At 37.7% G+C, this 26582-nt stretch overlaps 1 protein-coding gene across 1 annotated transcript; it reads right to left on the bottom strand.

Annotated features, from left to right (window-relative positions):
- Positions 1-854: 854 nt before the first annotated feature.
- Positions 855-24939, bottom strand: LOC121317248 (neutral amino acid transporter A-like). Its single transcript, XM_041252962.1, has 8 exons — positions 24221-24939; positions 20494-20536; positions 14382-14447; positions 9855-10021; positions 5813-6046; positions 4142-4336; positions 3418-3552; positions 855-2539 (listed from the first exon to the last, which is right to left on the bottom strand). The coding sequence occupies exons 1-8, from the start codon at positions 24763-24765 to the stop codon at positions 2305-2307; spliced, it is 1620 nt and encodes a 539-aa protein (XP_041108896.1). The 5' UTR covers positions 24766-24939; the 3' UTR covers positions 855-2304.
- Between the last annotated feature and the right edge of the window lie 1643 nt (positions 24940-26582).

The raw sequence follows: 26582 nt of genomic DNA on the forward strand, positions 1-26582 counted from the left end.
ATGTATTGATTGAGCCAGTGTTTATTAATATCACTAAATACAATGGGAAATGGCTGAAAAGAGATTGAGATTCAGCTGGCTTGTGTTGTTTTTGGGTGGGTGGTATCAGGGTTCATCAATGTTTTGTTACAGCTGACTGTTTTTCATGGCAGATTTTGGAAGTTTCAGGGTGTTACCTATAATATTAATAATTCACATTTTTTACAACAATGTCATTTTTTTTAGTAAGAAAATAAAGAAAGAAGTCTAAACTGATTTATTGTTCTCAAAAGCATTTGAAAACTAAACTCACAGCACAGAATACAGGCGTTTACTATAAACCTGGTTCCAAGCACATGGCCCAAACTATACACAATGATTTTAGATCTGAACATCTAACCGAATGAACACACTATTCAGAAAACAGTTACCACCATAGCTTAAAATTAGGAAAATATAATAGGCTTAAATTGGCACTTTCTGCATAGCTATTAACATAAATTATTACATATTCTGGAGAGTTTGAAATTACCCCAAAAAATAACCCTATTTATCAGGGTTTGTGAGTGAAGCAGTATAATCCATTTGTGTATAATTGAATTAGTTACAATTATAAACTAAGGATTTCTTACACAGCAGTCATTGAGTCTGTCTATATCAAATACAGCACGGTCGTTCCTTTGTGGTAGTGTTTTGCTGTACATTTTTAAAAAAGGTGTACTAAAAGCTCCATAAACATTAGTAAACATTTAAATGTACTGTATTTAATTGTTAAGTATTGATAATATTTCTCGAAAAATAGTACCACCTACTGGATCTGTTATTTGCACAAGAACTAAATAATAAAGAGATAATGGAAGCTGTATGTTTTTTTTCTTTCATCTTTATTAGTTGTGGAATATACAATTCATATATTATAACATGTATTCAACACAGCACTGAGAAACACATTGTATACAAGCTAGACAGCTTCTCTGCTGACCCTCACCACCCATATTTGAAGCGTAATAAGGGCATGTCCACTTATTAATAGTTTAACAACCAAAGTTCTAAAATATTTCTTACCCTCGGTAGTCCCTATCGTTCTTTTGTAGACATTTAGCTTTACAGATTTTCACTTTGACTTTGGTGAAGTCCATTTATCCGGTCACATTGTAGATGCCCTCCCTGTGTCACCAGTGTATGCCTGTAACCTAAACATCCCTCTCCTGTGCACTGGAAGGGTCACGTGGTTTCCTAATAACTCCCCACAGGTATTTAATCCACAAAGTTGTGGCAGGATTGGGCTTCATCCAATTCAAAGCGCAAAAAGTCTTGAGAAATACATTAAAATGATAAAGGACTTGTAAGAAATCTCAGGTGGCTGTATCACATCAATAAAATGGTCTACCATATATTATGATTGTTGATTATTATTATATGCATATTTTGAAAATAAAATGCAGTTTACACTTGTTCCTGGTAACAAGTCACATGTGACAATATTCATCACATAAATTGGGGACCTGGAGATAATTCCAATAATAGAGTTAATGTTAGGCCATGGTTAGCACTCACCATTAACACTGAGCTATGAACCTGTCCACGCCTGCTATCCAGACCAGACTGACTCAGCTTCAATACCCTATTTAAAAAAAATGATAATAATTCAAAGGGGTCTGCCCCCTCCCCAGGAAAGGAAAAGATACCCCACCCACCCTGCCAAAAAACAAACAACAGTTCAAAGAAAAAAAAAATGAAATACTGTAGTGGTGTTTACTTTCTAGTGGTTTCCTTTTTCCTTTGACAAAGAAAAACAATACAAACATTTTACTGGAGGAAAAGATAACACCTTTTCAGTTTATAAAACATGGTCGTGGTTTACTTTGTGTACCAATGAAATTCACCTGGTGTTTGATTTCCTTTTACTTGGGGTTCAGGCTTGGAACACTTTCCAGAGCAAGCCTGGGTTGAATCAAGCACATACCAGATGTGAAAAGAGAAATCACTTCAGAAGATTGGAAAAACTAGCCCAAACTGCACTGGAGCATAAAACAAGGTTAACTCGTACTATCCCAAATGGAAAATAGTCCAAAAAAACCTGCTTATATTACCAGCATTCACTGTAAAACTCAGCATACTGATTGTGCACATACATTTGTGAACACAGAGATGTTTACCATTATTACCAAAATGGCTATATCATGTAATTTGTAAAGGTGCAGGAGAAAAAAAATCTGAATACATCTAACCTTTCAAACCGGGATGAAAAAAACATATAAAATGGTGTCCGTCCGATGTCAGTCACACAGCATTTGTCTGATGTTAAGGGGAGGGGTTCAAATCTCATAGTACAGACTCTTTTGACTCCATGTTTCCCTTTCTAGAAGGCATGACCCCCAAGTTCTGGTGTGTGACCAGCAGAGATGTCTCCTCCTCTGACTTGACGTTGGGTATGGCTTCCACTCTGACAGTTTCCAGTTCGGCTTGCTGCTTTTTCATTTCCTGTTGGTTGATGTGGTGGAGGATTCCAGCACCAAAGGCGTCTCCTTCTACATTTACTACAGTAGTAGTCCGGTCTCTGGAAAAATAAAGATCAATGAAAACTTGCTGTGTTCAATTCCACGGGTACTGTTTCTGTGCTATTCACAATAGAGTAATATATAAAACCATAATCCTAGGCAACTGATCGTGCTTTCTATTTATGGAAAGCCTGCACATTGACAGCTAGGGCTTATATTTTTCTGGAGCCTGCTGATCTTTTCTGATGTTGCTATAAACCTCAGCATAAATAAATCCACTAAATGTGGTTGATAGAAGTTACAACCACACAAGGGAATATCATGGAATTATAATGATTTAGAATAAGCCACTGGTGTTCTGCAATAAGGAGGTGAGTAACATGTTTGCGTGTAATGTGTAAAATGCCTGGTAGTATCATAAGCATTACACTTTAGTATTAGTATATGTGGCACTGTAGAAATCCTGCCAGCATGGTGTTAGAGACCAAATAAGTTTTAGTGCAGCAAATAATTTAGACATTGGCACTCTTTGACACATTTATATTTAAAATAAGCACTCTTACTCATTCACATAATTGAGATGTTCACAAAAACAATTTTAAAAGTGGGGAAATAAACTGATACTGTACATGAAAATGATTTAAATATGAAATCTGGAGGAAGCGCATGGTGATGTCTGTGACTCTGCTGAATAATCACTGTTTTTTTCTTTTTTAAACTCGCCCTGTAGTGTTCTATTAATAGATAGTTTAATTTGAGGTCCTCAGTCTGAAGAAAGTGTACTACATCTGATATACAATTACAATAGAGCAATAAGGCAGGATACCACAGTCTCGTAACTATGGTTCCTGACTACAGTGTTATACAGCGAGGGCCTCTGTGTGTGTGTATATGTACATCTACAGACTGTTTTCTATTTCATTGTACTACAACTTACACAATCCAGTCGACAGCTAACATGAGAGACAGGTCGTTGGTCGGCAGGCCAATGGCTTCCAGTATGATTGCGATAGTGATGATCCCTCCAACCGGAATCCCGGCTGCTCCTACACTGGAGGCCGTCGCAGTAAGACTGGAAGCAGAAATGCATAGAATCTGCTTATTATTGCAACACCGCGTTCAGAATTTCTGATCCTATCCAATTCCCCCAACATACAGCAAGAACTAATAATGTGAACTAGTTTACCTTGTGATTTCAAAGACCTCATTTAAAGACCACATTGAAAATGTGGCTGCACCGCTTCTAATTTTTAAATTACAGTGAACAAATTGGGGTTTCCTGGACTGGCTTTTTCTGGGTTACTGACAATTTCAGGTAGGGTCAGTGCAAACAGATTAATATCACAGATAAAGGCACGTATATAACATAGGTGGAAAACACCGCTGCCCGTCACTATGGAGAACGTATAAAACTGTTATACTGATGAAATAACATTACTGCACAAACTGCCCAATTGAGACCTACATAGCAAATGAAAATGGACAACAGCTAAGGAAGGAAATTATTATGTTAGGTACAAATACTTTACATTTCCAACTGGCTCCAAATGTTTCTGCTGACATTTCTTTCAAAACCGCCTATGTCGTGAATGGAGGTTTTAACAGCTATGATTTATGGAATTATTTTGTTAGTTTGACTAAGATACTAAGGGACTACGTACAGAATGGTAAAGATCTGCCCGGCATTTAGCTCGACGTTGTTTAACTGGGCAATGAAGACGGCAGCAATGCTCTGGAAAATGGCAGCCCCGTCCATGTTGACTGTGGCGCCAATGGGCAGGACGAAGCGGCTGATCCTCTTGTCAACACCGTTATTATCCTCGATGCACTTGATCATGGAAGGAAGAGTAGCAGAACTGTCAAGAGAACATTAAAATTAACCACTACAGTAAGGCAAAAAACTAGTCAGACAATTACCATTACAGAAAAGGACTAAGGGTGATTAAATTAAGAATTTTCTTACAAGCAATAGTCAGATACATTAAAAAAAAGTATTTTTTGGTGTTTTACGTATTGCCAGTGTAGATTCATAAAATTTGTAGCTGACCATTTACTGGAGTGACACTGTGTAACCAATATTAATGTAATTCAGGCTAGGATTAAAACATACTGTAGTGGTTCTTTTTTGGTTCTGTCATAGTGGTGTTCTTAACATAAAGATAAAACTGACAAATTTGAATATCTATCTATCTAAGGAGACTTGTTCTCAGTAAATGGTCAATTAATTATAAACTATGAAAGTACAAGAAAATCTGTGAGGCTGAAAATTAATTAGAAGAAACTGATTTTTTTCTTCTTTTTTTTTTTAGTTTCAGATTGCGAAAAATTAATTCCCATCACATGCTATAAGGGCAAAACTGAAACTGTGGTAAACAAGGGTTTATAGAGTAACTAAAAGGTCATGGGAGCTATTAAAACTGTTTGACTGTTTCTGTAACAATTTACATCCGTTGGATTTCGGTCGTGGTGATCTAATTCTGTATTGATAGTTGTGGTGTTATTAACATCCATCTTTAATTAAAGAAAACCACTTTTCATAACTGAGCAGTGCATCAGAGACAGCAGGTAGGCCTTATGTTAGCCCACTCCTGCTGTATATACACAGCTGAAATCTCCACTACCAATTGGACACAAATTAGAAGACCTTATGCTTCAAACTCAGCCAGCTAAACAAATGAAATGGCAGCTCAGTCATCCTAGAAAGTAATCAGACATTTGCATTGGAGGATTGTTAATTTGTCAATTGCCAATTTGTGAAGTATCTGGGCATTTGAGTTATTGTAAAGGCAATAAATGGTAGTCCCTTTCTATCTTTTGAGTTTTTAGATTACATTTAAAAGAAATATCTTTACTATATATATATATATATACCATATATATATATATATATATATATATACATATATGATATATATTTATATATATATATATATAGATATATATATTAACGTTATTTTATACATACTGACAATTTGTTTAGTATGACTAAACTAAACAATGTTGACTATGTTTCTTGATGACAGAACGTGCAGCAAAAGGTGTGTGCAAATGTTTTTGTTCACTAATAGGTATGAAAAAAATAATAATATACAGTTAAAACATTGTGTGCATCTTTTACATAGGAAAATGTCAGTTATATGATGGCAATACATATTAGGTAAAATGTACTGGAACTGTTTTGTTACCTCTGCATAGCTAGACCAAACAAATATTAAAGATCCTAGACTGGTATGTATTAAATGAGCCACAAGTGTGTACCTTAAGAGTCTATAAAGATAATGTCAAAGTGTGTGTAAATTACTGTAATCTATATTATATGAACCTTTACAAACCTGGAGCATGTGGCAAAAGCAGTTGTAAAAGGAGTGATGAGCCCTGAGAGAAAGCTGAAGGGATTTTTTCGAGTAAATCCAAAATAGATAAGAGGCAGAACTATTCCTCCATGGATAAGATGTCCCAGTATCGATGCAAATATATACTTTCCCAGACTAGTGACAAGGAGGACTACATCTTCCATCTCCAAGATTTTGCTGCCAATTAGGAACATTATACCAATTGGCACGTACCTGTTCAAAACAAAATACACAAATTAACACATTCATTTTTCACCAGGAAATTACCACAAACAGGGTGATACAGTAGTAACAATACTAAATGCTTTTTACTGTCCATTTCCTTTTCTTGGCTATGGCCTACAATACAACTCTAGACCTCTGTGACTAACATGTTTCTAATTACAAAGCAAGAAGGTTTGTGTAATGTTTCCAAACAATTTTATTTAGGCAATCAACTGCCTGAGCTTTTTATTTTTTTAGTCTTGCGTTTAGGAGCTGCTAATCAGTTCTAGGTCTTTGCCATAGCTGTATGTAACATGGGCTAGTTAGCTAAAGTGTATTTAAAAGGTGAAGGCTCAATTATACCTTTGTGGCATCTCATAGCAAGGGAACCTCACTGCCCCATAAGATGAAAAAAACTGTTTATGGTTCAGCTGTGGCTGAAATTCAAATAATTCAACTTCTTCTGCCGCAGAATGTAGTTTGAAAATCAATTTTAAATACTTTTGAATCAACTCTGCTTGTCTATCCGCAAGACGTCCCTGCTGCCTTGAAATACGACTATGAACTTCTGCACCATTGACACACGTCTCAAAGCAGGGCATTGTCGTAACAAGGTAGCAAGAAGCATGAACAGGCCTTAAGAGACAGAGCCATAAAAAAAAAAAAAAAAGATTTGAGTAATTACAGTATGAATTACTCAGAATGACTGCAAAAGGTAAGGAAAAAGTAAATTAATCTATGTCCTATAGATCTAAAAAAACTCTATTTCTAACAGGAAATGGTACTGTACACTAGTGAAAATGTAGTAGCCTTGCTGAAATAAGGCTTTTGGTGGTATGTACAAGTGAGCTTTGATCTGAGAAAATATCCAGCAGTTTATTGTAGCTATAATCCTTTTTTGCAGGTAGCCACATCAGTTCTGAACTTCACCCATTTTTTTGTCTCCTTGTGATGAGTCAAAGGGGTGTCGGTCTGTGATTCAGACTCTTGACAGTAGATGGCATCAAACCAACTCGGGACTTCCCTTACCAAGATCTCGTGACCATGGCAAAAGTCATCTTTTTGAGGGGCGGCACCTTGGTGAGGGGCGGAAGTACAAGTATGTAAATTCCAGCCACTGGAGTCAAGTGAATGACACTTGTCGGTTGGGGATTGGTGTTCCACTAACTATCAACATCAACATCAGAGAGAGGGGTCGCCCGGATGTTTGCAGCTCAGCCAAAGCTTCAGAAGATGACCTCGGAAGATGATCCCGAGGCTTTCTTGATCACTTTTGAGAGAGTGGCAGAGGCTGCAGAGTGGTCTAAGGAACACTGGGTTATGAAATTGGCACCCTGCCTGACAGGGGAAGTTCAGGCAGCTTATCAAGCCCTGACGGCCACGGATGCAGGGAATTATGATAAGGTTAAAGAAGGCATTCTCTCACGCCTCGGGATCACGGAGGAAACATACCGGCGCCGTTTTCGAGAATACCAGCTGTCCAAAGGGATGCGGCCCCGGGTTGCGGGACAATATCTTTTAGATCAGTGCACCCGGTGGCTGCAGCCAGAAGAACATACACCCCAAGAACTGGTGCAGAAAATAGTTATAGAACAGTTCGCGTCTATACTACCGCCAGGGAATCGAAAGTGGATTAAGAGGAATCGACCTACCACTCTCGAGGATGCCATCCTCCTGGCGGAGGCCTATGAGGACGCAAACGAAGGCACCAGCTCAGACTCCACTCCTCCCCCTAAACTAACTCGGACCAACCAACCAATGAAGCCCAGAGGGGGTAACCAGGTTAGCCCCATCCTGGGCGAGAGAGATCCCCCCTAACCTGCCGGTCGCGGACTCGCAGGACAAATCAACTCTGTTGATGCCTCCTACCCAAGTGTGCTACCGATGTAATGAGCCTGGACACATTGCCAGGAATTGTCGAGTAAAGGAGGTGGACCTGGCGACAAGATCCTGGTCAGCAGTAACAGGTAGGAACACTGGGGAATGTCAGGAGGGCCCTTATCAGTTAAGAGTACAGGTTGGGGGGAAGAGTACTTACGCATTTGTGGACTCTGGGTGTGCACAAACATTGATTCGGCAAGCTCTCTTGGATGGGGTAGCCTGGGAGCTACAGGGTAAAGTGGCTATCTCCTGTATTCTTCCTGGAGAGAACATTTGACTAGATTAGAAGCCGTCTTACAGTCTCTGAGGAGGGCGGGGCTCACAGCGAACATGGTAAAATGTGCTACTGGAAAAGAAGAAACTAAATATTTAGGTTTTATAATGGGTAAGGGTAGAGTGAAACCGTTGGTTTCAAAAGTCCAGGCTTTGTTGGATTCACCGGTACCTACCACGAAAACCCAGGTGAGATCACTGTTAGGGGTGGCTGGTTATTATCGCCGCTTTATTCCACACTTTTCCACTATATCCGCCCCTCTCACTGATCTCACTAAAAAGAACGCTCCAAATAAAATTAAGTGGAGTGCAGAGTGTCAGGCGGCCTTTGAATCTATTAAAACTAATTTGAGTCAGGCCCCAGCATTAATAAGCCTGGATTTCTCCCAGGAGAGAGATGGTATAGAACACCCGATACTATACATCAGTCGGAAGTTACTGCCCAGAGAACAGAGGTATTCGGTAGTGGAGAAAGAATGCCTGGCAGTGAAATGGGCAGTGGAATCTTTAAAATACTATCTTCTGGGACGACCTTTTGTACTCATCACAGATCATGCTTCTTTAAAGTGGTTAGACACGATGAAGGATTCAAACGCTAGGATTACGCGGTGGTACCTGGCGCTCCAACCCTTCTCCTTTCAAATAAGGTATCGTGCGGGTAAGTTACATCAAAATGCTGATTTTTTTTCCCGGAAAGGAGGGAAAAAGGAAGGGTTAGAGGTTTCCGAGTGTTCCTTCAGCTCCACTCTGAGGGGTGGGATATGTGATGAGTCAAAGGGGTTTCGGTCTGTGATTCAGCCTCCCGACAGTAGATGGCATCAAACCAACTCAGGACTTCCCTTACCAAAATCTCGTGACCATGGCAAAAGTCATCTTTTCGAGGGGCGGCACCTTGGTGAGGGGCGGAAGTACGAGTATGTAAATTCCAGCCACTGGAGTCAAGTGAAGGATAAGGACACTTGTCAGTTGGGGATTGGTGTTCCACTGACTACAGAGGCGGGACATTACATACTAAAGGGAACGTACTACTGTGTTCGGGGTTAGTCCGAAGGTAAAATAGGCGGAGTAACGGGTGGAGGGAGAAGCTAGTTTGGAGCAGCAGGATTTTTGAAAATCTTAACTAATATTTCTTTTGTCTTTGTTTTGTTTATGTCCGGTACACCACGAAGACAATTAAGGAAGAGTTCTCACGATCCGTTTTAGATTTTTACCCCTGCACTCCCTCCCTCACGCCGTTTTGTTTTCTTTTTGTTATTTAATTTTTTTGTTGTTGTGTATAGAAAATAAAAATAAATTATTTTATTTCTGTACACATAAATTACTGTCTGGACATTCCATTTAATACACTCTCACCTCACACTCCTGCACGTGGAAGAGCCTAGGCAATGAGTCAAGCTATCATGGGAGGGTGGGGTTTGTAAACTTCAAGTAAAAAGGATGTGGTAAAAAGCATGTGATTTGTATCATTCATGTGGCCAGATGTTAATGCCGGTCCATTTTTGCTGGACAATACAAAGAACAAAACTTTTTGAGTTTAAGTTTTGTTAAAAAAAGGGTTTTGGTTGACCAATGTGCAAGCAGTTCCAGTTGTATTTTATCTCACTGTTGCTTACTGTGATAAAGCACTTCAAAAGAAACTGACATTCATTTATTAGGTACTTACCACATGATCCAAGATACAAGGACCATTGTCGCTTCATTAAAAGAGTTGAACAATTTTATTAATTCTTCCCCTTCAGGTCCAAGTTTTCTTAGAGCTATTCCAAACAAAATGGCAAACAGGACCAGGCCCAGGATGTTCATGCCATCTATGTCTGAGCCAGTGGGTATCTGTAAAAGCAAACATGAGGTATTTTGACATAGTCTACAAAGGTTTAACACTGTAATGCTGTTTGCATACAGTATATAACAGACAAATGCAGGAGTAAACCAGCAACCACACACTCCCCAAACAAAAGTCTTAACCACTGTACAAAAGATTATAGCGCTTGGTATTATGTAAAATTGGGATTAAACAATTAGGCAGACTTTTTTGGACTGCAATTGAACACCAATAGAAGAAATGGAAATACTACACAGAATGATGTAGACAAGGAAATACACTCCTAATACTAATACAACCCACTAGTAAAGCAGGAGGAATGAAGACAACAAACTCATTGTCCTTGAATGCAGTAATGAGAAAGGGGATTTCATAGATTCAAAATGCAGACAGTGTCAGAAACAATAAACGTTTAACAGTAATTGATTTGCAAACAAAAGACTATCAGGAGACATCCCAGATGGAGACCTGGAAAGCCACGTGCTAGTTATAACACTGGTGTTCTTTCTGCTTGACTTACTCATTATAGTGACAGTGATAAAGCAGTCTGCCATAGAATAGTAGTAGTAGTAGTTGTAGTAGTACAGACTCTAAAGCAAATAATGTATGCATGTTTATAAAATAGTGCTTTTAAATTACATTTTATAACTGGTTTTATTGAAAATAAACTGCAAAAGATACCTCAGCCATAGCTGAATGTACAGTAACAGCCCCCCTATTCAAAACCAACAATACACAAACACACTGCTAGCAAATGAACCTAATCACATTTTGTACAGGGAGTGACTCCCAAAGACCATGCAGAATGCCTTTTGGACAAGGCTAATACCCAGAGGGTTCTAAACTCAGCTCTAATCACACACTGTTATTATCAGAAACCCATTTCAGATCACAATCATGAACACTATCATCAGATCGGCTGTTTTCCTTTTTTGGGAGTGTCGACATCCACTCACTATGTCTGTGGAAACCAGGCAGGAATTCGGATGAGGGTGTTACTAATCTGGAGGGGTTCATTATTTTATTTTAGTGTAAAGTGTAAAATGTCCAGTTGATGGGTGCAACTATGCATATCAAATTTAAATGTTGGCCTTGATGTTTATACAGGGGTAGCAACAGCTGTGTAAGCACATCTATTTCATATTTAGTATTTATTCATAGTCAGTTGCATATATACATTAGTACTGTGCACACGCAGTCTTCATATTTATATGTATTTTGAACTCAATGTATTTGGTCTTACAGTTTAAATGTTTATGAAATTAAATTGAATCTAACACCCCTACTCTGGTATACCAGATATCCTTTGAGGTCACCGGAGAGTTTAAAACTTAAAATGTCACCAGGAAATAATCAATTAGACAGAAAATGATAGAAAGTGAATCTATACATTAGGTAAGAGTACAATAACTTTTATTATTTTAATATTTCATACCCATACCAAGCTGGTCTTTCAGATAACAATGTATACATCTAATATATATATATATATATATATATATATATATATATATATATATATATATATAGAGAGAGAGAGAGAGAGAGAGAGAGAGAGAGAGAGAGAGAGAGAGAGAGAGAGAGAGAGAGAGAGAGAGAGAGAGATAGATAGATAGATAGATAGATAGATAGATAGATAGATATACAGTGGCTTGCAAAAGTATTCAGACCCTTGACCAATTCTCTCATATTACTGAATTACAAATACTACATTGAAATTTCGTTCTGTTTGATATTATATTTTTAAACACTAAAACTCAGAATCAATTATTGTAAGGTGACATTAGTTTTATGTTGGGAAATATTTTTAAGAAAAATAAAAAACTAAAATATCTTGCTTGCATAAGTATTCAACCCCTGTGCTGTGGAAGCTCCCAGTTTGCACCGATGAAAGAAATTGCCCTAACGAGGACACAATTACCTTACCATTGGCCTCCACCTGTGAACCATTAAAGTTGCTGTCACATTTTCTGGATAAAAACCCCACTGTTGAAGGATCATTGGTAAGGCTGTGAATCTGAAGGAAAATGAAGACCAAAGAGCATTCTACAGAAGTTAGAGATAAAGTAATACAAATGCATAGATTAGGGAAAGGGTACAAAATAATATCCAATTGTTTGGATATCCCAGTGAGCACAGTTGGATCAATAATCAGGAAGTGGAAGCTGCATCACACCACCCAGGCACTGCCAAGAAAAGGCCGTCCCTCAAAACTCAGCGCTCAAACAAGGAGACTTGTGAGAGAAGCCACAGAGAGGCCAACAATCACTTTGAAGGAGCTACAGAGTTCAGTGGCTGGGAGTGGAGTAATGGTGCACCAGTCAACCATATCAAGAGCTCTGCATAACACTGGCCTGTATGGGAGGGTGGCAAGAAAGAAGCTGTTACTCAAAAAGTACCATCTGAAAGCACGTCTGGAGTTTGCCAGAAAGCATGAGAGTGACCCAGCTGCGATGTGGGAAAAGGTTTTGTGGTCAGATGAGACCAAGATAGAGCTTTTTGGCCAAAACTCAAAGCGCTATGTGTGGCGCAAACCTAACACTGCCCATGTCTCAAGACACACCATCCCTACAGTGAAGTATGGTGGTGGCAGCAGCATGCTGTGGGGATGCTTCTCATCAGCAGGGACTGGGCATCTTGTTACAATTGAAGGAAGAATGGATGGAGCATAATCCAGGAAAATACTGCAAGAGAATCTGCTTCAGTCCGCTAAAAAACTGAAGCTTGGGAGGAAATTTACCTTTCAGCAGGACAATGATCCCAAGCACAAGGCCAAAGCAACATTGGAGTGGCTCAAGAACAAAAAGGTGAATGTCCTACAGTGGCCCAGTCAAAGTCCTGATCTCAATCCCATTGAGAATCTGTGGCACTATTTGAAAATTGCGGTCCACAAGCGTCGTCCAACCAACCTGAACAACCTGGAGCAAATCTGCCAAGAAGAATGGGCCAAAATCACTCTGACACTGTGTGCAAAGCTGGTATATACTTACCCCAAAAGACTTAAAGCTGTTATTGCAGCGAAAGGTGGCTCTACCAAATATTAATGTGTGGGGGTTGAATACTTATGCAAGCAAGATATTTCCGTTTTTTTATTTTTCTTAAAAATATTTCCCAACATAAAACCAATGTCACCTTACAATAATTGATTCTGAGTTTCAGTGTTTTAAAATAAAATATCAAACAGAATGAAATTTCAATGTACCATTTGTAATTCAGTAATATGAGAGAATTGGTCAGGGGTCTGAATACTTTTGCAAGGCACTGTGTGTGTGTGTGTGTGTGTGTGTGTGTGTCTGTGTGTGTGTGTGTGTCTATATATATATATATATATATATATATATATATATATATATATATATATTCTTATATAAATTAATGCGGTATATATAATTATATAATTTTAAACAAGATATTTCATTAAATGATTGTCTTATTCAATTTCTCTTTTTCCCTCAAACATCTAATAATAATAATAACAAAAAGTAACTAATATAAATGGAATCCTAAAGATAAGAACACATGTATGAATCTACTTGGAAAAAAATACTTGAATATTTAGTAATGGTTTAGACCTATTCTGGTTGTGTTGGTTTTTAAGCAGCCCTAAAGCAGGAAAGCAAACGCTGTTTTTAAATGAATGGCTGATGCTGTCAATCAAGTCAGGAATCAATGCCGTGATGTAATTGCTAGCACAAGTTTCAGCTCTGATGGCAGATGTGTTTTTACACTAAGCAAATACTAACAAGCGTGTTAATTAAACAATGTCATGAGGCATCAATGTCAGTCTCTCATCCATCCCTGTTTCTAGCCAGCGCTGGGTTTCATATTGAATAATCACATTATCATCATCACAGGTATTTTGTTTTTTGAGTGTGACTATTCCAGTATTTAATTAATGAGTACAGTGCTCCCCCTTTTGAATTCTGTATTTGGGAGCCATAGTCACGAAACTTGTTGTTTGTATTTTGCCTAATAACGGGAATGAAAGTGGAATGGCATTATGGGGCAAATGGGAGCCATGACCGTACCACCTTATAACCTGATCTGCGGTATAAAGAGACATCTTATAAAGGGGGATCACTGTAATGCAATGCTTAGATGATAAAACCACAGGGTGTCAATGCTAATTGCAACTACTGTAAGTTGCAGCAGAAGACGGGAGAAAGACTAAGATAACAACTGATTCCATTTACCAAAGGCCTTAAAAAAAAGGTAAAAACAGGCTGTTCTTATTTTCCCTAGATTGTGATGTCATTTGAGCTGCCATTGGCATTTAGCAGAGAACCCCTGGAATGCAGCAGAAGTTAAACTGCATTATGATCAATTGTTAATGGTTTATTTTGTCACTTTAATTCAAGTATAACATACCTTTTCATAGGTAAGATTTCCAACAGTTGCATTTCCAGTCGTGACAGTCTTGTAGTCAGTTGCATACTGTAAAAAATAAAACAACAGTGTGATTTGTTAGATTTTCTTAGTTTCTCAGAGCACAGTGTCTTTCTGACTGAGGGGGCTTACTCAGCAAACGGATAAGATTGTGTTTGAAGATCCGGAAGAAAACCTCTTCATGTAATCATGTTTGTTTACTCTTTGTTGGTATTTTGTGTTGTGTGAATTCAATTAACCATTGTGTTTTTAACTCTATGCAGTATGCACCTGTGTTCTCCTAGCTGTAGTCAATGACAACAACAAAAAATGTACTTATTTCTTCTATCAATTTCAGGGTTTATTTGTTTCAGGTGGAAGTTTATAAGAAAAGACTGTCCCCTACACACATTATGTTACCAATCAGTAACTTTTTCCTCTTTGTGATTGATTACAGTAAGTTGCATTCCTCTGTCTCCCCACTCTCCAACTATATAACTACCCTTTGGTTTACTTATTCTGTACAGGTGGTGGGCCCTCAAACCAAATGTTTCATAATCATCAATAAATATTAATTATATCTGACAAAATGTAATATGGACGATGGAAGATGTTTCACCATTAATGGAAATATCATAGGTTATAAGATGGCCACGGTTTGCACAGCAACCTGGTTTGATGTTTGATTGTCTAATTAATTGTGTGATTGCTTGAATGAAAAAGTGTGAAATGTGGCCAGGTTGTGATTGAATCTATCCAGTCCTGGCCACATGGTATAAAAGACAGAAGAAATGTTTGTTTTGTGGTGGTGTGTAGCAGAGTGGAGAGAGGAGAGAGAAAAAGAGAGAAACAGAGAGGTTAATATTGCATCGTGACAGCTTTAGTGTGGGTGCCGTTTTATTTGTTTTGAGGAGTCTGGTTTGTGTTACGGTATTTAGTTTAAACCTGTATTTTGTTCCAGTGTTTGTTTGGTTTATTTGTTATTATTAAAACCGTTTACACTGCAGTATCTGAGTCTTGGTTTGCTACTTCTGTCATTGACCAGCCTTGATCGCACGTCACTTTATCGCAGAGTCAAATCTAGTTAGTCTAAAAACATACTGATGACTGAAGTTGTTTAAAAATGGAGCTCACTTGTATGTAATTTAGCATAATCAAACAAGTGAACCTACATTTGGTTTGATACAGATAGAAAAAATAAGAATGTGGCACAAACAAGTTAATTTCTAAAAAAATACCCTATAGTAGATCCACTTAAGGTGAAACAACTTTCTATGTAAATATTTTGTTTCTGTGTTGGGGCAGTAGGGTTGTACTGGACTACTGATAAGGCTGTTTATTTGACTTTATTTGTTGATTACTCCAGTCACAGAAATACCCCAGATGAAATTATCTCCTATGTACTTTGGATTCTTTATTATTTGAGCACTATCTTTGTTTATTTTCCACACTGCATAAACTGTGGAGTGTACTGTCAAACTTGTACAGTTATCTTTGAACTCTATAGCTTGCAGTCAAAATGAGTTTCTGTTTGCACACCTTTTAGCAGATTTCAGTGTAAACAAAAGAACAGACATAGTTGCTTTCTCAAAAAAATAAAATAAAAACTGCTTATCCTTAAAACTAGGGAGAAAACTGGGAAAGACTTTGCACTGGACCACATCCTTAGTACAGCTAGGCTATAAAATACACATTGTAAGGCTTTTTAATTAAGTAAATAATAATCTTTATATAACACCTTTCATAGTGGACCACCATCACAAAGTGCTTTGCAAGATACAAGACTAGGGTGTGTGAACTATGCATCAGCTGCAGAATCACTTGCAACAACATCTCACCTGAGATTAAGTGACTTGCTCAGGGTCACACACTGAGTCAGTGGTTGAGGTGGGATTTGAACCAGGGACCTGATGGTTACAAGCCCATTTCTTTAACCACTGAACCACACTGCCTCCTTAATTAAGTGATGTTCTAAGCTGTTTTAAAGAAGAGACGACCAATATTTTTGTGCTGCTTTTTTATACTGTAATTTGAGATGTGGGAATATGTGGCAGGTTGGCTAGGTGGTGTGACATCACAGACCTGGAAATAGACAGTCACAGACAGCAATGGGGTATGAGTGCACTGCTTGCGCATTTTAATAGTAAATAAACTTTGCATTTTGTTTGTCATTTAATAAATGTTTTAAATAGATGTTTTTAACCTCATAATTTCGACTGTTGGGCTTGTTTCCTGTTGCGCAGAAGTGCAGAGAGCGAGTCCATTTTTTGCTACCAATCTACTTCCCTAAGGACGGACGCACCTGCACCAACACAATTGTTTGGACTTGCATATTGAGGCGCAGTAATTTTGGTGATTTTCAATAATAAATAAGCGAAACAAAGGTTTCAACAAAACAAAACACTGATACAAAAAAAACGGCACGATGGCCAAAACAAACAGGTAAAATAAATCAAAGTACATGCTGGTGTAAACCCAGCACGGGTAGCCATTGTTATTATTTTATATTTTAATTCTCTGTAACTCACGTCTCTCGTTCCACCTCTGAACACTCAACTCAGTCAGCCACAGCGATTAATTTTTTTTTTTTTTCTCGCATGCCTAATCTGTCTGTCTTTATTGTGCAGTTACACCATGCTTCTTCCAGTTTCACCTGACAGTTTATCATTAAACAGTTTTAGGTAGTGTGATGTATTATTATTTTTAAAAAAATCTGTGTTCTTTAGTTGCTTTTGTGCATTTTCATTTGCACGGACATTAGAGCCTTAGCACTATATTCTGCAATTTTGAATACTGACTTTGGATACTGTTTTAATTCTTGTTGTTTTTTTAATCTTTTGCTAAATTACATTACCTTTTTATGCAGTGCTGTGCATGGGTAACATTTTGATTTCATTTTGCTGTTGGGCTGTTAATGAGGAATTTTACATACTGCTACAATGCGTACTGGATTTAAAAGTATGTACTGTCCAAGTGTTATCTCTTTTGGCAAGAGATATTTTCATAATCATATCGTTCTGAATTAAAATACTTCTTCTGTTGAAAATATAGTACTGTTCCAACAAAACCAACTACAGTACATCTAAATGGAAGCCTACTTATTTTAAACAACAGCCCTTTCAGCTATGTATTTTTGACATTGTATCTTTTTTGTGTTCCCTAAAAAAAGGACAAGGGTTGGAACGGGTCAAAATGCAATAATCAGATATGCATCACACTCTTTTAACCGTCACTGAAGTCAAAATTGTATAGGGTTGGATATGTGAGTGCTGACTGTACTGTATATTGGTATCCGTAACACTGTACTTCATAAAGCATTTTTATTAAAGTAAAAAAAGAAAGAACAAAATATTTTTGTCAGGTCAATAAAAAGAAAGTAAGAAAATGGATTTTAAAGCACTGGTTTTTACTTCTTTAGGGTTTGTTAACATCCATAGAGGTCTATTCAATTGATCCAAATTGTGTTGGTTCTAATTATCGCCACCATTTAACTATAAAATTAAGACCAAAGTTTAATTTTACTTCCTTTTAAAGACATTACTCATAGACAATACTTGCACACACTGATATGATGTAAAACATTGATTGGCTTTTTCTATGTTGCTATGCAAGCATAATTTGTGTTTGTGACCTTTGTTTAATTTGAAGGTTGTTTTAGGAGGAGGTAAGGACAAGAATGGTCTGTCACATTCTACAACGTAAAAAATAAGCCTGATAGCGGAATCACATGAATGCAATGACCATGTTTGGGGTGTTGCTCCCACAAGGGAGAACTGAATAGATAAACTGAACTGCTGCCAGGGTGATCTGAAACTGCAAAGAATAGAAAATATAACTTCCATGGTTGCCTGGCAATACTGACGGTGAGTGAAATGTCTCTTTAACTTACTTGAATAAAGTTGTTAGCCTTATTCAAGCCTCTGTGTCTGGACTCACTCAGTGTCTAAATAAACTCACAGCACGTTGTTTCAATGATTTAAAACAATGGCAGTATTTAGATCTGCAAACTTAGATCAATATGTTTATTTATCAAACGGTATGTATTTTACTGTGAAAGAACACTATGACCCGGTCATGCTTCCCTTTCATTTCAGTCCTGCCATAGAAGGTACAGTATAAGTTCATGATCTGTACTATTGCTGCCTATTTCTCTGTCACATGTCTCCATACCCTTAGCCAACTGTGACCAGACTTTACTGTGAAAAAAATGTGTCCTGAATAAGACCCCGACCCCTTTTCCCTCTTCACCTTCCACACTCACATCATACACACTAGCTTGGCCCTCTCCTATCTGATCTGCATGAACAACCGGTCATGGCAAATTGCCTAGCAAGGTCATGGTCACAGAATAATCTATTCCCAGGAACCTACTAGTTCTCTTGTTAAAAACTTCATGCTCGACAGCACTCAAAATCTATAGCTAAGAACACTGGGGACACAGGTATGCCTACACTTCTATTTACAGCGCCTGTAGCAAACCAAAGAATTCCATTAATATTTTACACTTCCATTAGCATATAGGTATAAATGTGTTGTTTTGTCTTCTGGGTTAAAGCGTGTTACTGGCTGAAAGCATGTCAGTCAATAGGGGAAGCAGCTAGTGAAGACAGCAAAGAAGCTGTTGAAGGGGCATGGCTTGCAAACAGAAATATATTTTACATGTGTTTCTATCAAAACTGCACATTTGAAACTTATATAATAAAAACAAGTGCGCAAGTAAGATTTATTACATTAATTTATTACATTTATTAGTTACAATCACTTTAAAACAGTCGAAAGTAGGAAGGCCATTAGTTCCAAATATACTGTATAGCTTTCAATGTGCAAAGCTTGCAATAATACTGACAAAAAATGCATGCAAATATTATCAATGTCATGCATTGTGTAATAAATAAAACCTCCATAAGTGTACACATCTGATCACTCATTCTAATTTAAAACGTCTAATAAACTATTGGAAGTCATGTAGAGATGCACAAGCTGAAATGTTTGTCCACATGCCAGTAATAGCTGAAACCCTGTATGCATAAAAAAGGTTTGCCATACGAAATCAGTGCTGTCCTGGTTGATGGTCCTATTGACAGTGCTATAGCAGGTGTCCCTATTATTTTGTCCATTCCTTGTTTATACCTCTGGGAAGAAATTAATGAATTTCAGACACAAAGACAGAGACTAGAGGAAATTATTTCACAAAAAAAGCAAGACACAATTCCTTTATAGAAGCACCCTGGTCTGCTGCCAAGTCTTAGACTGTGCGACAAAGCATTCATCATAGCTCCCATCAGCCAGTGTTTTGTTTTGTTGCAGGACAGTGAATAGGGGGACTTAGTTCTCTGAAGACCGGGGTAATGGGGACTGGGGTCTGGGGGCTGGAAAGGGATGGAAAAACATTGATATAAACCAGTGAATGGAATCTGGTTCACTCACAATTATATGAGGATGCCAGAGAGGGTGTAGCTGTCCTAATAGCCTCAGTTCACAACCCCTGGGTTTGAAAGCACATCATCGCCCCTGGATACTCCTAACAACACAGACACAGAGCAATCTCCCTGCCAGCTGAGCCAGCAATGAGGGCCAACATGCCAGTCTCCCTCAGGAACTCTTTCTGTACAACACCAAGTGAAGCATGTCAATTTTCCAGCTTTTTCAGCTGTTTCTTCAACAGTGAAGTCCATCAGCCTGCCAGGCTTGATAGTTCTAAAATGGAATCTAGGATATGTACACTAACTAGGTAGCTATTCATACATATAAGTATTCAAATAAAACCACTGATAAATATTTCTGGATGGTGAAATTGTTTGTATAAGAAATTCTTACTTGCTTACCTTTATTAGTTTACTTTTTACCAGTCCATTTACAACCAATGCAGAATGAGACACGACATTGCCACCCAAAAATCTTAGTGACAATCAAGGGTACTGTATAATGTTTATGTGATTCGTCTGTCTTGGGAAGACCTACCACAATTATATTTGGTTCCCAAAAACGGCAAACACGCCTATTTTACTGTGGTTTACTGCAAGGATCTATATCAGGAATTTGCATGGTCATTGTCTCCGTAAGACACTGTCCTGTCTGCAGAATTGATTACAAGAATAACAGTGAGCAGTCTTACCGATCGAAAGGCTGCGGCCACAAGGTTAGCAGGAAACAGGTTTCTGTGAAAGAAGAAAATGAATTTGATCACAAGGGAAATGAGTTTGGTGATCACAGCCCTCATTTGACAAAAAGCCCTAAACCACCACTCGCTTCAGCACATGGCATATCAAAGAATATTTCACCTTATTTCTGAAAACCACGTTTAGACTGTTGTACTGTAAAATGCCACAAAAAAAAACATTTGTAGAGTATTATTATTACAATACAAAATGTGAACAATGACTTTTCATTTTCCCATGCCTTTCAGAAATGTATTCATATGTACTATTTTTCACCATATTCTGACAACATTCCTCTGTTCTTTATTATGCTTGCTTGTTTTATGCATCATAAAACTTTACCATTCTAAACTACAGGATATAATATCATGCAGGGGTACCTTCTAATCCAAACCATTCTAAGACCTTTAGCAGTCAATTAAATAATTAAGAAACTGTCTGGAAATCCTGTGATGGACTGGCCTAGGAAGAGTCAAGATTGCCTGGGTTGGTTCACAGAAAGGTATTTTTTTACTACTGTATATTAAACAGCATTGGAAGGAACTAAGTCCAGCTCGAAAGTAAAAAAACTTGAATCCATATTTTATTTTCATCTTACATGTGGCACGTGTCAAGAACTATTTTTGTTAGGTCTCCTGTGCCCAAAGAGACTGTTAAAACTTATGTTTGCTGTGGCTAATGTTTCCATGATTAACGTTTAGGAATACTGTATAAATACATTTAAACGCTCAATCAAAAATCCAGGCATTTGCCAAAACTTTAAATTACTTTCTTATAGTTTTACCTAAATGAATACATGAATAAATCATACAAATGTCAGTGTGGTTTAAGATTTAGATTTGTACATGCGTCAATTTACACTTGCTGAAGACTCAAAGTGTTACTATATTAGTGCTGACTTAGAAGATTTACGTAACCACTTCTGGACTGAGCTAATTGACTGGGCTATCCCACCCGCTGGCTTGTTCATTTCCAAATTCCATCTGTCACTATGGCATGAAACTGTCAGCTGGGATCTGTATAAGAGCAGGACAGAAAAATAGACCTGCCATGCACAGTCCAAAATTCATATAGGCCATTTAAAGGAATACTTTACTACCTCTCTGTTTGCATGATATTTAAATGTGTATCTCTCTATTTACATGTTGTTTTACTGTTTCTGCACTCCGAGGTGGTAGTCTGAACAGTTGAGCAAGATGTGAGGCCAGTATAAAAATGTTTCAGAGGGAAAGATTTACTGGTGCACACCACCTATGATCATTTTTGCACTGACCTCGTTACATAGATTCCACTTCAAAGTTATCGGAGTGGCTTTATCGAACATGACAAATGCCTGTGAGCACAGAAACAGCACTACTGTGTTTTGTGTGTTGCAAATGTAACCCCTGAGTGCTGTTATAAAACAGTAGACTCATTCCAGGTTCCAAGTATCATAGAATACATCACAAACTCTTTCTTAAAGCTTTACCTTGTGACTATTTAAAGTTTATTTTATTAGACAGTTTAATGTATACCAAACGTTCTTTAAATAATTCACAATTTATAGCTTTGTGTTTATAGAGGAACCAGACAGCCTGAAAATAGTTTGAACATTCATGGTGTTGCCATGCGGAGACCATTACAGCCATAGCTCACATTTCCTTCTCAAAAGCCAGGGGTCAAAGTTGGCCTAAGAAGTCTTGTGAAGGAATCCTTAGAAATAGGAGGGGCCTCTATGATTTAGGCATGGGACGGAATATCTATAACGTAGATTGTTTGTAACTAGGAGCACCATGGCAACTGATGTCACATTGTTATTTTGAACACTTCTGGCTAATATCAGGAAGAGGACTATGATGTGCCACAACATAAGCATGCAGGCTCTACTGCTCTCCTACAAAAGGCAATAAAAAAAGAACCTCCTGAAAGGTTTCCAAGGGTCCTTTTGGTTCACATAATAAGTGACATTTTTGTTACAGTGTGAAGAAATATTGTCCTTAGTGTAGCGTGCACGGGGGAAGACAGCAGCAGGGCTGGTAGGTGACGTAATCACCCTATAGCAAAAGACACCCTTGATTGTAAAAATAAGGGACTAGTGAGAATGCTATATGTTTAAGAGAGATTGGAAAATGGCTTTTAAATGTGGAAAATGGCTTGGCAATGTGAGGAAGCTCACATTCACACTTACTGTGCTACCACTGCTCTATGTAGGATTTTTTACAGCCAAAAAAGAAATATTTATCATGGAAGTTGTTTCACCTTTAATGTAACTACCATAGTGATAATTTGCAGAAATGAACTTCTCTGTTGCCAGTCTTATTTTCTATGTTTATTGAATCTTATGGTATGTAGGTCCACTTGTGCAATTTTGCTGATTTTAAGGCCATTTTTTCCCCTACTTTTCTTTTAAAATTGCCCTGCTTTTTTAAAATGTGAGGGCCACCTTTAAACACCTGCAGAGTTAGGTCAATAAATAAAAGATGATACTGTTTAAAGATGGCACACGGATTGCAAAATGATTCCAACTTAGGAAAAAAAGACCTCAAAATGAGCAACAAAGTTGACCTACATCAGATTGAATTGACTTGAAAAAAATAAAAGAATGTGGCAATAAATACACCCAAAAATAGTTATATATGAAAAGGTGAAAAAACTTCCATAGTACACATTTCATTTTTGGCCATCACTTGTAGGCAAAATTCCCTTCCTTATACAGACGATGTGCCCCCCCCCCCAGTTCCCAGCACAGCCTAGCCAGTTAAAAGAGTTTATTATTGCACATTTTCTGAACCTGGTGGTTCTCCCATCACTTGTGCCCATACATACTGTGACCTTCAGACAGTGTTCTGCACTGATATCAGCTTTTTATTTGTTCACATGTGGAGTTTACCTACTCATGGCCTTCAAGGGAAGTTTAAATATTTAGCTAAAAGACTGTTCTCCTGTAATTATCAACAGTTGCATTATTTCAGACATATTAAGGCTGGTTTTGTTTTTAACAGAACTTTGTGTACTCCCCTCAGGTTTCTCCAGTGAGATGTACAATGCACAAGGGATGATCCACTGGGGGCTGCAGAGCTTAAATTGTCTTGTTTGTCTAACTGAGCAGAATTACCTCACCAGAAACCAGTGCAGTTTGTTTACATTCTCTAACGGTAGTTTCAGCAGTAGCTTCACAAGTTTGAAGCCATCCTGGAACTTTGAGAAATGAACACACACCCATTCCACTCCTACCTGCAACAGGAGGCTAACGTGTAGGATAACGTGGCCAGCACGTTATTCTATATACCAGGGCAACAGAAAAACGTAACCACGTTTTGTTTTTTTGTTTTTTATTTCAACTGGTGGTGTTTGTTATGGTTATTACAGAAAACATCTATGAAACTATTATTTTTCATCTGAAATACGGTATGAAAAAACAGTACTTTAAAAAAAAAAAAAACATATGGGCCACTTCAACGAAAAAAAAAAAAAAAAAAGGAGAGATAAACTTATGCTTTTATAACCACAAACAGCTATAAAGACACTGGACCTAGTGAAAGCACATTTTTACTGTGTACGCATTCGCCCCAATGATGTCAGCACTCTTGTTGCAAATGATAATGATCATTATGCTTTTATACTACTGCATCTCCTGGCTGCGTGACAAAGCACAAACGGTTATTATAGGTGGTAGAATTGCTTAAATAAAATATACAATATTACCTTGCAAGATCTAAAAAGGAGTCGACCGGCTCTTTGTTGTTGGTTACTGTGCCAGTTAATCTTAGACTGTTCGTATTCAGTGCCCCAGCACCAACTCCAGGTTTGATAATGAAGGCAAGGGCAATTGCTATGCCAGAAGCTATAAGCGTTGTCACCAAAAAGTAAGCGATGGCAATTCCACCTAGTTTTCCTAAGGATCTGGTGTCCAGGCTAGCAGCACCTGAAATCAAACTGCACACGACCAATGGAAGAATAATCATTTTCAACATCCTTAGGAGCATTTCACCAGGGAAGGCAAAATAAGTAATTTGCGCTCGGGTGAGGTTCACGTTCCTGACTGCCATGCCGATGCCAACACCGACCAGGACGCCAGACACGGTCAATATGACCAAAAGATTTCTTTTAAAAAAATTAGCTAACAACTTCTGAGCGTTTAGTTGACAATTTTTTTTTGAAACTTTATCTACCTCCGCAGCAGGAATGGGGTATTCTGTGTGATTGCCAGCGTGTCCATTAATCTCGTTCGTTTTCTCCATGTCACGCATCTTTAGAATTATATTTCGGTTTTTTTTTTTTAGTATTGATAACGGCAGAAAATTTGACGAGATCTGGACTTAAGCCTGGTGCGCTACGCTGACTGATATTTGACTGGCTGAAATGTGCTCCGGAGCGCAAAGTGCTGCCTGAGTGTTGAGGCACAAAGTTCCACAGCAAGTGGGTGGAGAAATATGTTCGGTTCCTCTCCAGCGGGAATGATGCAGCTGTACCAAAAATTCCTTCGTTCGTTTCAGTTCAAATCACACAGGCTCGAAACAAAGACAAAGTACTGACAACGCCAGGACTAAAAAAATTATTTGACGTTCATATGCCCGGTAATTGAAGTGTCAAATTGATTACACTATGCAACACAATTTTTGTTCCTGGGTAGTAAGTGTTATTTCCTAATTGCTTATGCCTCAGAATTATAGAAAATGGCTATTATTCCCCACAAACTTTGCTTTTGTGACCAGGACAGTGATATTTCAAAATATCACTATTTCCAATGGGAAAATGGGCAAATGTGTGTAACTACAGTATAATCGTAAATCTCGAAAAACTCAACAATCAACTGTTTCCATTATTATTATTATTATTATTATTATTATTATTATTATTATTATTATTATTATTATTTTTATTTCTAAATCTTCATTCATGATTTTGAAGGGGGAGGAACCAAAGTTATGTCGTTTTTTAAAAAAAGGGTCTATGAATATCCTATGCCATAAATAACATCTTACTGCAGCTGACAAGACCAGCCGGGCGTTGAATTGACAACAGACCTGGCAGAAGGCACAGGTGTCGTTGTCAATCAAATCAACAGTACTAAGGTTACTCTTGAAATCAGGACTTAAAGGATGTGTTGCAGTAAGAATACCTCTGTTGAGAAAGGGGAACAAGACTAAAAGGTTAAAACATGCACAAGAACTCAGAAATTCTGTTCTGTTGTCAATTCAAAGTTTGTCTTTTTTTCTATTCCTTAAGTATATTGTCTTCAAGTATTGTTCATCCTTATTAGACAGCTTTTTGGGTCTTCCAGTCCTGGGTTTGTCTACAGATGGTGTTTCTATGTACTTGTTGATTATGCTTCGGATACCACACCTTGAAAATCAATTGAAGGGAGATATTTCACTCAATGTTTTTCCTTCTTTTTGCAAGTCAAGGTTGTTATAATAGTAGAAAACACTAGTGGATGCTAAATTGTTGATACTCTATTAATATACTGTTTATTGTTTAAAACGTTCATTGTTTAAAACGTTCTAATCCGTAAAATGTGCTTTTATATGTTACATTATGGTTTTCTTATTTACTTTTTTTATGATAAAATCAATTAATCTAACTTGTTTTGGGTTCTGTTTCTCCAATATTGGGTAGCATCATTTTTCTCTATATCTGTTACCTTACCTGGAGATCCTAACTGCTGCCCCTGAGCATCCAATTCAAGCCATGTGACAATTTGACCTTTCAACTCTTATTTGGTGTTGTACTCAAGCATGCTTGCAAATACCACAAAGTGACACAAAGTAAAGAATTAATTAAAATGACGTCTGAAACTATTTACTGTTTAAGATTATAATACAATACACAAAACCAAATATAATATATGTATATGAAAACCACATTAAGGTGCTGCACTGTACTGGTATCTGGCTGCAAAAACTTGCAGCATTTAAAAATGCAGGCCATTGCTTGAATACCATAGTCTTGGTGAGCTGATTATTCATGATACTAATTGCCATAATTTTGTATTTACAGCCTGGTTTTGTATGATTGATTCTTCTATCTGTTTAAATGCTAGTCAGTAGTAACGAAACACAATTTG

The sequence above is a fragment of the Polyodon spathula genome, chromosome 6 (genome assembly GCF_017654505.1).
Source record: "Polyodon spathula isolate WHYD16114869_AA chromosome 6, ASM1765450v1, whole genome shotgun sequence".
Lineage (NCBI taxonomy): Eukaryota > Metazoa > Chordata > Actinopteri > Acipenseriformes > Polyodontidae > Polyodon > Polyodon spathula.